Source organism: Polyergus mexicanus, unplaced genomic scaffold (assembly GCF_030449975.1).
Source record: "Polyergus mexicanus isolate NDT 795.1 unplaced genomic scaffold, iyPolMexi1.0 SCAF_14, whole genome shotgun sequence".
NCBI lineage: Eukaryota > Metazoa > Arthropoda > Insecta > Hymenoptera > Formicidae > Polyergus > Polyergus mexicanus.
In genome coordinates this window covers 5,694,874-5,708,324 of record NW_027223334.1, presented here as the reverse complement: position 1 = coordinate 5,708,324, position 13,451 = coordinate 5,694,874, and the positions used below count along the sequence as shown (strand labels likewise).

The 13,451-nt window shown below is 34.9% G+C and overlaps 1 protein-coding gene across 2 annotated transcripts in view; it reads left to right on the top strand.

The window, feature by feature from the left end:
• Window positions 1-13,034, top strand: part of Eyg (eyegone) — a 31,350-nt gene extending 18,316 nt beyond the window's left edge. The window contains exons 3-6 of one of the 2 annotated variants that reach the window (XM_070307538.1): window positions 9,265-9,405; window positions 10,070-10,471; window positions 11,084-11,268; window positions 11,454-13,034. In XM_070307538.1, the coding sequence (XP_070163639.1) occupies window positions 9,265-9,405; window positions 10,070-10,471; window positions 11,084-11,268; window positions 11,454-12,023 (1,298 nt within the window). In that variant the 3' untranslated portion in view covers window positions 12,024-13,034. The remainder of the gene's footprint in view (window positions 1-9,264; window positions 9,406-10,069; window positions 10,472-11,083; window positions 11,269-11,453) is intronic. The other variant, XM_070307539.1, reaches the window with a different exon arrangement.
• The last annotated feature ends 417 nt before the right edge of the window (window positions 13,035-13,451 follow it).

The window sequence follows — 13,451 nt, the reverse complement described above, 5'->3', positions numbered from 1 at the left end:
TATAAAATTAATTATATTAATAGGTATTAATATATTAAAGATTGCAACGCTGAGAGACATCCCATTTAGTCGGCAACAAAGTATGATCCTCGGTGACAATCGTGAAAAACGAGATAAAAGTCCAACGCGGAGACGCGACGACGCGAAAACGCGATACCGCGACAACGCGACGCATCGTTGCTCGTACGGCACGATGACGGCAACGACGACGCACTAATGTGCGTTCAACGCACAAATGCGCGTGCCACATATGAGCCATTGTGCGACTCGTGGCAATGCTGTACGGACACGCGACGCGAAAGACGCGAAAGCCGTCCGCGACACGATGACGGGTACCGACGACGCGACAAGCCGTCCGCGGCACGATGACAGCACCAACGATACGACGAGCCGTCCGCGGCACGATGACAGCAACGACGACGCTGGGTACTTGGTTTCCCCTTCGCAGTAAACCTCGAGGACCCTTAGGACCTTAAGGCATACCGTCCAGGTACTGAAGCCACTCCACCACGTCAAGGTGTACCCATGGAGGGTTATTTTATACAATATATAATTTTGTAATATAATATATAATTTAAGAGAGAGGAAAAATATATTTTATAATTGAGAGATTAACTATATCGCAGATACCCCTTTTTTTCCTCGATTAAAAGAGATGCGATGTAGATATGTTTTGAAAAAACAAGCAATACATGTATAATATTATACGATAATTTAGATTGGGGATCTCATACATTATTAAAGAAACGAAAAAAGAACGAGCAATGTACAATTAAGTTTTGAGATTCGCTTCGCATTTCCGTTTGACCCGTTTGTGCTGCCATTTTAGAGGGTTATTTACAACTCGATACTCAACACGTGGTGCAAGTTTTAAATTATTTGATTCAATAATTAGTGACATACAGTTAGACAAAGTAATGTTAAAAATTTGTTTAAAAATCGGTGTAATGAAAGGAACGCTTGACAATACACCAACATTAAATTCTGTGCTAAATTAGAGAAGTCTCTAATAGAAATGTTACAAATGATTCAACAAGCCTACGAAGAGTCAGCTATGCATAAGAATAATGTTTCGAAGATATAGATGACATAAAAAAAACGTAAATCACATTTTAAAAGAGCTTGCTTCAGAAAACTAGGCTTGCTGAATCATTTGTAACGGTTCTGTTAGAGACTTGACTAATTTAACGCAGAATTTAATGTTGGCGCGTTGTCAAGCCTTCTTTCCATTACACCGATTTTTAAACAAAATTATATTAACACAACTTTGCGTAATTGTATCTCATTAACTATTGATTTAAATAATTTAAAACTTACACCACACGTCGAGTATTGAGTTGTGAATAACCCCCTAAAATGGCAGCACGAATCAAACATTCGGAAATGCGAAGCGAATCTCGAAACTTAATTGTTCGGCCGTAATATATTTTGAAAATAATATAGATGGTAAATAAAAATATAAATTACTTATCGCACATATCGTTGCTCCATCCATCGTCGGATACTTATCAGAATCTCCTACTTTTCTCTCGTTCATCCCTTGCTGTTTCCTCGTGACATTTACACTCACTTGCGAAAACACAGTTAATTACAACGCTAAAATCATGCGCCACTCGTTACAACAATACTATCTCTATTATTGAATTATTTTGTTTTATTTTTTATTTTTAAAAGTTAATCAATTGTTAATTACAATAATCATATCAAATTATTTTCCGATACTTGTTGCGATATCGTTTAGAAAAGGAATTTGATAATGTCTCGCGGTCTAGTACCTTACTGTTCGAGTGTCGCCGTGCGACTGATAGACCATAATATGTTAATAATATCGTGTTAATGTTTACGCCGCCAAGGCCGAAAACCATGTTATTGATAATTTGTAGCCGAATATTTTGCATACTATGACGTATATCGCGAAATATTAAATCGTACAAGTATTTTAAATTATTTACTTAATAAACGATTAATAATATTACGGAGCTTATCGTTAATTACTCGGACGGATGCGATTCGACTATTTTATTGCGCGTTCTCGATCCGAATCATATTTAAATCGACGAAAAGTCATACGATAAAGTATCGGACAGAATATTAAATTTAAAATATTTTTATAGAAATAATTATTCCTTATAAAGGAAGAGAAAGATCACTATAAAACAATAAATTACAATTTTTATTCCTGTCACTTCGACTCTTGGTTAAATGTATATCACGCGAAATACGCGCCTCGATATTTATCGTTGCGATATAATTATGTATTATTTAAGATATATAAGATAAAAGATAATTAATTTTATTTATCGTATTAAATTATTTTTCGATACTTGTTGCGATCTCGTTTAGAAAAGGAATTTGATAATGTCTCGCGGTCTAGTACCTTACTGTTCGAGTGTCGCCGTGCGACTGATAGACCATAATATGTTAATAATATCGTGTTAATGTTTACGCCGCCAAGGCCGAAAACCATGTTATTGATAATTTGTAGCCGAATATTTTGCATACTATGACGTATATCGCGAAATATTAAATCGTACAAGTATTTTAAATTATTTACTTAATAAACGATTAATAATATTACGGAGCTTATCGTTAATTACTCGGACGGATGCGATTCGACTATTTTATCGCGCGTTCTCGATCCGAATCATATTTAAATCGACGAAAAGTCAAACGATAAAATATCGGACAGAATATTAAATTTAAAATATTTTTAAAGAAATAATTATTACTTATAAAGAAAGAGAAAGATCACTATAAAACAATAAATTACAATTTTGATTCCTGTCACTTCGACTCTTGGTTAAATGTATATCACGCGAAATACGCGCCTCGATATTTATCGTTGCGATATAATTATGTATTATTTAGGATATATAAGATAAAAAATAATTAATTTTATTTATCGAACTAAATTATTTTCACGCGAAATACGCGCCTCGAAATTTATCGTTGCGATATAATTATGTATTATTTAGGATATATAAGATAAAAGATAATTAATTTTATTTATCGAATTAAATTATTTTCACGCGAAATACGCGCCTCGAAATTTATCGTTGCGATATAATTATGTATTATTTAAGATATATAAGATAAAAGATAATTAATTTTATTTATCGTATTAAATTATTTTCCGATACTTGTTGCGATTTCATTTAGAAAAGGAGTTTGATAATGTCTCGCGCTCTACTACGTACTCTCTTTCTTTCGCTTTCATGCTCCCACGAAATCTTTCGATCCGACATGCACAAGAGATGCACAAGAATGCGGCACGATTGTCGTGTATATAAAATAATATACGCGAGGATGTAAAGCGCGATCGTGTAACATAAATATAGTTAAGACAATTGAATAATTCACTGATATACAATCATATAATATAATATACAAAAAAAAAAACATTTGTATAAATTGTGCTAAATTTATGAATTAAATAAAACGTATATTCAAATTCATCTTTTGCGGATTACAAAATATTTAATTTGTAATTATTATTCAACATTTATTTCATAAAATGTAATATAAAAATATTTGAAGTATATTTTATTTTACGAACGCTGACTAGATTGACTTATCTCAATTTTTTAATAACATTAAATATTTTTTTTGTTTACAACAATCGATGCGCAAAATTACTTCCCACGCGTAATCTATTCGAAAATATCTAAAAAATATTGAAGCATTTCTGCGATACGTAATCCCATCGTCATAATTGCTTAATTATTCTTTTATTTGAACTTTTGCATGAATTTTTATGAATGATTTTGCGCACGCATTTATTATATTGTACTCCTATTAAATACGAACGTGAATCATATATACTGATTATTTTCGGCATACGTTGAATAATAATAAAACTTACTATAACCTTATAGAATAAAATAAATCATATGCTTTCTTCGAACATAATATAATTATATTTGTTTTAATCCATCCGCTTGTAGGCATTTTTAACAAACTCCAAACAAAGATTAATTACAGTCTCCCTTCCCCCTCAGGAAACTTTGCACACATACATAAATATCTTTAATACAATGATCATAGATATATTTCTTATTGCAACAGTGTGATTATTCAATTGTCTCAATTATCTTTTATTATAATTTATACCGTTTTACCTTAATCTTATGACGATTCCCATGCATGATACTCCCGTCCGCAGAATCCGTAGACAAGGTTTACTTCCCGCACAAACCATCGATGATATTCGGAAAATACTAATGGGGTTTCCACTGGCGATACATAACACATCGTAGTCCCCTGTAATAATTATTTTATTAATTGTGATAATTATTATATCAGTCCGAATTACCATATAAATTGTTTCACACGCGACGCGTCTATCATATCGCTCATCATAAATATCAACATAAAGCCGTAATATATCGAATGTAACGAGAAAATTGATTGATATCCGCGTTTTCTAATTAATACTAATATCATAACTTCACGAAGTAAAGTGGGGGGAGAGGGAGGGGGGGGGAGGTTTACTTATTTCAAATATAATTATGTTATTTAGATATCTAATATAATAATCATAGATAATATAATAATCATGGATACTTCGTATTGCAATAATATGATTATTCAATTAATTATTTTTCTATTATTGCTTGTGCTTTACCTCTTAACGATGTGCGCCCGTCCACAAAATATCGCATATGTAAAATTATTTTCTCCACGTAAATTATCGATGATATTCAAAAAATATTGATCCGTTTCCATTCGCGATATATAACAGATATAAAGTATCGGACAAAATATTATTAAATTTGAAATATTTTTAAAGAGATAATTATTGCTTATAAAGAAAGAAAAAGATCACGACAAAACAATAAATTACAATTTTGATTCCTGTCACTTCGACTCTTGGTTAAATGTATATCACGCGAAATACGCGCCTCGAAATTTATCGTTGCGATACAATTATATATTATTTAAGATATATAAGATAAAAGATAATTAATTTTATTTATCGTATTAAATTATTTCCCGATACTTGTCGCGATTTCGTTTAGAAAAGGAATTTGATAATGTCTCGCGCTCTACTACCTTACTGTTCGAGTGTCGCCGTGCGACTGATAGACCATAATACGTTAATAATATCGTGCTAATGTTTATGCCGCCAAGGCCGAAAACATGTTATTGATAATTCGCAGCCGAATATTTTGCGTACTATAACGTATATCGCGAAATATTAAATCGTACAAGTATTTTAAATTATTTACTTAATAAACGATTAATAATATTACGGAGCTTATCGTTAATTACTCGGACGGATGCAATTCGACTATTTTATCGCGCGTTCTCGATCCGAATCATATTTAAATCGTCGAAAAGTCAAACGATAAAGTATCGGACAAAATATTATTAAATTTGAAATATTTTTAAAGAGATAATTATTGCTTACAAAGGAAGAAATAGATTACGACAAAACAATAAATTACAATTTTGATTCCTGTCACTTCGACTCTTGGTTAAATATTGTATATATCACGCGAAATACGCGCCTCGAAATTTATCGTTGCGATATAATTATGTATTATTTAAGATATATAAGATAAAAGATAATTAATTTTATTTATTATTGTATTAAATTATTTCCCGATACTTGTTGCGATTTCGTTTAGGAAAGGAATTTGATAATGTCTCGCGCTCTACCACCTTACTGTTCGAGTGTCGCCGTGCGACTGATAGACCATAATACGTTAATAACATTGTGCTAATGTTTACGCCGACAAGGCCAAAAACTATATTTTATGTCTTGTATCAATTTTGGATCTTTCTGAGAAAAAACGATGCGATCTCAAAAAATATATACAAACCTAAAAGCGCGTATACCGTCCACTGAAGCCAGTCATAGCGCGATATAAATTTCTGATTATATTTTCTTTCCCGTAACAACTTTTCAACAATATTACATTACACGCTTTAATACTAATAACGAATAACTTTATTGTAGAGAAATTACCTGAAATTCCTAATCTTGTTTAGTTTTGCAATCGAAAGTTCAAAGCTCATTGCGAGCAACACAATTAGATGCAACGAAATACATTTCGCGAACGCGGGAACGATAAACTGTGAATTGCTCGCTTTGTCGCGAACCCGAAAAGGCGTCATATTCAAATTTTTTAAATCGTAGTTATTCTCATAATAGGTGCTAAAATTATTGTAAGCGGAGAGAAGCCTGCAATTTTTTATAAGATGCTTTTTCTAATTGATAATTAATTTTTATATTTATGAATTCATTATTTGGATGCATTTTTGCGCACCGATACACATTAAAAACTACTTTATATAAATTTATTATAATGTCAAACAATAAAGTTTATAAAATATATTTTAAATTATGATTAATTATATTTATTAAACGATTGATGTATCGCGAAGTCTTGTATTAATTACTCGATTTTGCGAATCGATTGTTTAATTGCTCGATCTTAATCCGAATCATATTTAGATGCTGTTAAATGTCAAACGATAAAGCGTCGTAAATATATTTAATTTTAAATTTTATTTTTGAAGAAATAATTATTTCTTATTGTGGTAACGTATTTAAAAGATAAGTAGATAATTATCTTATCAAATTATTTTCCGGTACTTGTCGCAATTGCGTTTAGGAAATGAATTTGACGGAGCGTCTCGCACAGCTACTTTACTGCGCGGATGTCGTCGTGTGAATGATAACACATAAGAAAAGAATTTGATGTCGACGGAGCGTCCCACCCCACTATAGTTCTTATTCAAGTGTCGCTGTATGAGTAATAACAAAATCATGATACGTAAACAATAGCGCGCCAATGTTTACGCCACCAAGGCTGAATTACCATGTTATTGAAAAGTCGTTGCCGAAATATTTTATATGTACAATTATATTATATATATATATATATATATATATATATATATATATATACATATATACGCGGAATATTAAAGTTTATAAAATATATTTTAAATTATGATTAATTATATTTATTAAACGGTTGATGTATCGCGAAGTCTTATATTAATTACTCGATTTTGCGAATCCATTGTTTAATTGCTCGATCTTAACCCGAATCATATTTAGATGCTGTTAAATGTCAAACGATAAAGCGTCGAAAATATATTTAATTTTAAATTTTATTTTTGAAGAAATAATTATTTCTTATTGTGGTAATGTATTTAAAAGATAAGTAGATAATCATCTTATCAAATTATTTTCCGATACTTGTTGCGATCTCGTTTAAAAAAGGAATTTGATAATGTCTCGCGCTCTACCACCTTACTGTTCGAGTGTCGCCGTGCGACTGATAGACCATAATATGTTAATAATATCGTGCTAATGTTTACGCCGCCAAGGCCGAAAACCATGTTATTGATAATTCGCAGCCGAATATTTTGCGTACTATGACGTATATCGCGGAATATTAAATCGTACAAGTATTTTAAATTATTTACTTAATAAACGATTAATAATATTACGGAGCTTATCGTTAATTACTCGGACGGATGCAATTCGACTATTTTATCGCGCGTTCTCGATCCGAATCATATTTAAATTGACGAAAAGTCAAATGATAAAGTATCGGACAAAATATTATTAAATTTGAAATATTTTTAAAGAGATAATTATTGCTTACAAAGGAAGAAATAGATTACGACAAAACAATAAATTACAATTTTGATTCCTGTCACTTCGACTCTTGGTTAAATATTGTATATATCACGCGAAATACGCGCCTCGAAATTTATCGTTGCGATATAATTATGTATTATTTAAGATATATAAGATAAAAGATAATTAATTTTATTTATCGTATTAAGTTATTCTCATAATAGGTGCTAAAATTATTGTAAGCGGAGAGAAGCCTGCAATTTTTTATAAGATGCTTTTTCTAATTGATAATTAATTTTTATATTTATAAATTCATTATTTGGATGCATTTGTGCGCACCGATACACATTAAAAACTATTTTATAGAAATTTATTATATAAGCATAAGTAATTAAAACAATAAGATAATTAATATTACAAGTCTTTTGAAAATAACGAACAAGATTCCTCGCTCTTATTTGTCCACCAAACGCGAAAATAATATCAAATAAAGTGCTCTTATCGAATATATAAAAACTTTTATAAAATGTTTATATTTCTTATATTTTTGAACTAATTATATCACCTAAAAAAACCTCACAAAAGTAAAAAAAAAAAAATACTCCAAGTATATAAAAAAATCCCAACATGTACGCAAAAAAAAGTTTAATATCTATCCCTACAAAATAACTTTTAAAAAAGTTTTTCCTTGAAAAATAATTTTCATACAAAATAAAAAATTAAAAAAAGATTTTCCTCTAAAAAAATAACTCTAAAAAATAAAAACCTTTAAAGAATCAAAAATCAAAACTAAATGAAATCAATAGTTAACTAGCCAAGTATTTAGAAGCAATTCAATTTATAAAGATTTGTAATTTGAAATAGTACTTGTCATAAAATCAATCTTGTATTTATAGAAATGTTATAGACAGGTTCACAGATTCGCGGGTTTCTATGAAATTAAAACACATTTTATTTTTATTAACAGAAATCTGATTTTCAAAATAAGTTCAACAATTTTGAATATTGTATATCACAAATTACACTATTATAGAGTTTATTGAGGGTATTTGTATGCTATAATATCAAATCATATTGTTGATGTTAAGTGCGATTAAAATTCCTTTGATTTGCAAAGTATATCTTATATAGGATGTATAATTCGAAAGAAAATTTTTCGTAAACTTATAATGCGAATAACACTATTAATATAGATCAAATTGTTCAATGGTTTATGTTGACGAAAGCATTTTTCGATCCGTGTTTATAGGAAATTTTTTGTTCAGAATTAAATTTCCTATAAGATCTCAAAGTCTGGCTGGGGAACGTTCGGGGCCACCCTGTATATATGAAATACGATGCGGTATTCGAGGCAATCGGATGTCTAAGAATGCGAGAAATTATAACACAATCACACACGGTGTATTTATAACATTATAATTATCATTTCGTTCACATCGATCATGTCCGCGAAAGATACGTTCGGATTCCGAGGCGCGTGCATCGCGTGATTTTCGGGAATTACCGCGAGCTTTGTGATTTTTGGCGTGACCAAGTCTGCGAAATAGGATGCAAAAATATAAATGCAGCATACCGCGGCGCGCCATTTAGCAGCGATTTTATCGCGGGCCAGGACTTTTACCAATGCACCGCGTCCTTGAAGATCGTTTTATCCTATGTTCCAGGTACGCTACGCCCGCCGGGTCTGATCGGTGGCAGTAAACCAAAAGTAGCGACACCGGCCGTCGTCGCCAAGATCGAACAATATAAAAGGGAGAACCCGACCATCTTCGCTTGGGAGATTCGAGAGAGGTTAATCTCGGAGGGTAAGATAATGATGTCGCTTTTTGGGCGGATCGACTCCCTTATCATAAAATGCACCGTCTAAAAAATATAAATTAAAAATAAATTGAAATAAATCAATCATAAATAATGATCGAAAGATTAAAAGATTGCGACGAAGCAATAATCGTCAAGCGTAAACCCAAAGACAGATCGACTAACATTGACATTGACTAGGATTTTTCGCAGAACGCGCTTAACGTCAAGTCTTCGTCAGCGCGATACATAAACTAGCGTGTTTCTTTATATACTTAATTATGCTCGTCCTCTGTGGAGCCATGCGAATGCAAACCGTCCGTGATTACAGACACACATATGAGTATAACATATAATTTAGAAAGAATTAAGAAACGCGTTTCCGCGACCTTATTGCTTGACATACATACTTCGTTCTTCGTGCTAACACGAATCTCATTACAATTGCCGGTAAACTTTAAGGACATACGTAAACGGCCTTGCTGTACGCGATGCGTCGAGAAAATTCGAAAACGTAATATCAGAATTTGCATCGAGCTCGAATTAACGATAACGAGGCGAAAATACGGAAGGGAAAGTATCTTAAAAGCTCTACGCGCTTATAACGAGATTTCCGATGGCATTCGTGACTTCCCCTTGTTGACCGAGGCATCGTCACCCGCCTTGTTTCAGGTGTTTGCAGTAACGCGACCGCACCGTCGGTCAGCAGCATCAACCGGATACTGCGGAATCGCGCGGCGGAACGCGCGGCCGCGGAATTCGCGCGGGCCGCCGGTTACGGGCTGTACGCGGCCGCCGGGCCGCATCCTTACTTCAACTCGCACCAGCATCCGACGACGAGCCATCACCTGCCGGCGGGTTGGCCGACACCGGCGGGCCCGGCCGGCCATCCGTGGATGCTGCCGCCTCTCGCGACCGGCATATCCGGCGCGGCCGCGTCGGCGCTGCTTCTACCGCCGTCGTTGAGTCCCGGTGCGGCGGCCGCTGCGGCCGCGGCCGCATCCGCGTCCGCCGCGGGCACCTCCGAGCACGCTCTTCACGCCGCCGACGTCATCGCTCGAGGATACCTGCAAGGTGGGACAAGAAGTAGGGACTCGAAGAGCTCGCATCGCTTTTCGCGCTCTTTCGAGATCTCGACGTCTACGGAATTTTTCCTATCCTTTAGAAGGAGCGAAGATGCACTACGTGATTTTGAGGAAATATTTTCAAAGATTTGAACGTTTTCGTTCGAGTAGATTAAATTTCGAACGATAAGATGCAATTAAATGCGGATTTTGCATATAATCGTGATAATAGAAATGAGAATAGTCGTTTATTATTATAATATTCGTATACGAATTGATTTGAACCGAATATTCTATTATCGAGAATTTCTTGCCTACGGCAATTAATATTTGCGCTTTGTGTAAACGAAAGATAGCGATTGAAAGTTTTCCATACATTGAATTTCCAGAATGTCTACTATATTTTGTATTTTCTTTTCAAATTAAATTATTTTCGTATAATACAATCTATAATACAATATATAGATATTATAGAAATGAATTTGTCTACTTGTCATATCTATTGATATATTACAAGTTTTGTTAAAATTCGGCGCTAAGTAAAGAATGTTTTATTTCAAACGGAGGTTGTACTCAGACATATGGTACAGTCGATAGAAAACGTGCTTTTATTAATGCGCAGACGGTGAGGGGGATGACGGAAGTTTAGACGGTTCGGAGCAGCCGAAATTCCGACGCAACCGCACGACTTTCAGTCCGGAACAGCTTGAAGAGCTCGAAAAGGAGTTCGAGAGATCGCATTACCCTTGCGTATCGACGCGCGAGCGTCTTGCCTCGAAAACGTCACTTTCGGAAGCGCGCGTTCAGGTAAGGATCCACTACTCGTAGATATAAAAGAATGAAGGACCGACGCGACGAAATATGCGGGGTCTAATTCGATCGTTTATCGACGTTGGAGCGGACCCTGCGGGGAGAACGGTCGCGTCGTTCTCGAATTACCGATTATCCGACTTGATCACGAGCGTTCTAACGACCTAACTCGTGACTCTTAGGTTTGGTTTTCCAACAGACGGGCAAAGTGGCGTCGTCACCAGCGCATGAACCTCTTAAAGCGCTCGCCACCACCGCCACCACCGCAACCGCCGCAGCCGCAGCCGCAGCAGCAACCGCACTCCGCTACGTCCGCTATGGAAATCGGCCAGCGTACATCCGGTTGCTCCATCGCCGGCATGGGCGGCGAAAGTAGCGCATTCCGCGCGGTCGTCGCCAATTCCGCGACTAGGGAGCCAAATCTCGACAGATCCGAGAGGATTGACAGGCTGGAATCCATACAGAAGAAAACGGAGAGGAAACCCAGCGCCTTCCGCATGATCAGTCAGCTAGTGGGCGACGATTCGTCCGGACTCTCGAGACCAGCCAGTCCCGTATACGAACGACATGGATCAGGATTTGATCCGAGACCGGGATCGGCGCACGGGATACGCTACGATCAGAATGAAGACGAGGACGAGGAGATCGACGTGCAGGATTCCGATCAGGATGCGCCGTCGTCGCCGCCGGTCGCTTGGAGGGATCATTGGACTGATCAACAACCGTTGGAATTGACGAAGCACGATCGTTAAAATGCGACGCGACACGTCAGTTCGGTCTCGATCGACATGGCCGTCGAATCTGAAGTGACATTTTTCAACGAGATCGGAATATCTATCGTACGGTTGCACGTTGCTATTTATTTATGTATCTCAATCGGATAAATATGTAATTTTATCGGTGTGCTCCAAGTGATCGAGTAAGTGGAAAGGTGAAAAAAAATATTCTTTCGCTCTATGGTGCTCGGATTATACTAAGATTAACTAACCGTGGAAAGTCGTGTGTTCGTCGATCCGAAACATCGATAGTACACGCCTGGTAAATCGATAACGTGCTGAATCGGCAATGAACTGAATCACGGCGTGAATTATCGTCGTGTAATATCAGATGTAACAACGTATACTTATTATATTCTCTCATCTTTCTTTAGCCCGATAACGGGCTCGGCTCTTCTCTATCATTTGAAATCTTTAACGCCTATGGAACTACTTATTACAAACACGGACACGATTTCTTACAATTACAATTGCGAATATATATAACTGCTGCGATCTGTATAATATCAAAACGCAACGTCATCAGTGTCACTGTAATTATTATTGTAGATTACGTAGGCGAACCATGCGTATTCTCGTGGCAAAAGCAAACGCTATTAATTCGCTCAAACCTGCTCGTGTGAATCGAGAATACATAAAATGGTATTACGAGCAAAGAGTGAGATCGTTCGAACTCATTCGAAACTAGTCCTAGCGAATCATTATGAATTAGAGGTGTGCGTTATCTAAATATTTGAAATAGACGTAAGCGAAAACGCAGATAATCCTGTATGAAATATCTGTTAAAAAGTAACGTTTATTTAAATGAATCTTTTATTTTGTAAATATCTACATATACATATCTGGCGTCACACAAATAATTTTCCTTTGCGAAAACTCTTACAAAAATTTTCTTTCCAACTATTCCCTAAAACAATTTTCGGCTACCCATCGAATATATTCGCACAAAATATAATATATTATATTGAAATAAATTTACATAAATATCTCCGATGATCTCATCTTGTCGAATCAATTTCCTTCCAATCCTAAGGTCATAAATAAGGTTAAAAAAAAAAATAAAATAAAATAAAGATAAAAATAAAAAAATAAAATAAAATCGATTATAATATTTTCGACACTTAATTACTTAATAACTAACTCATTTCTTTCCGTTCTAAAAAATTACTTCGATTATACGCATAAGGCGTGAAATTAAAAACAGATAACCTATAGAAAAATACGAGGTGTTTTTTTTTTCTACAATAACTTGGATTTGATCACTGTGTTTGCTCTCCGGACTATACATATCTTTATCGATTTACATTGAAATTGCTGTGGATATCAATATGTAAAATAATTGCTATCGCAACAGTAGCTCTAGATACTTTTCGATTTATATTCTACGGCAATTATCCTTGGCGG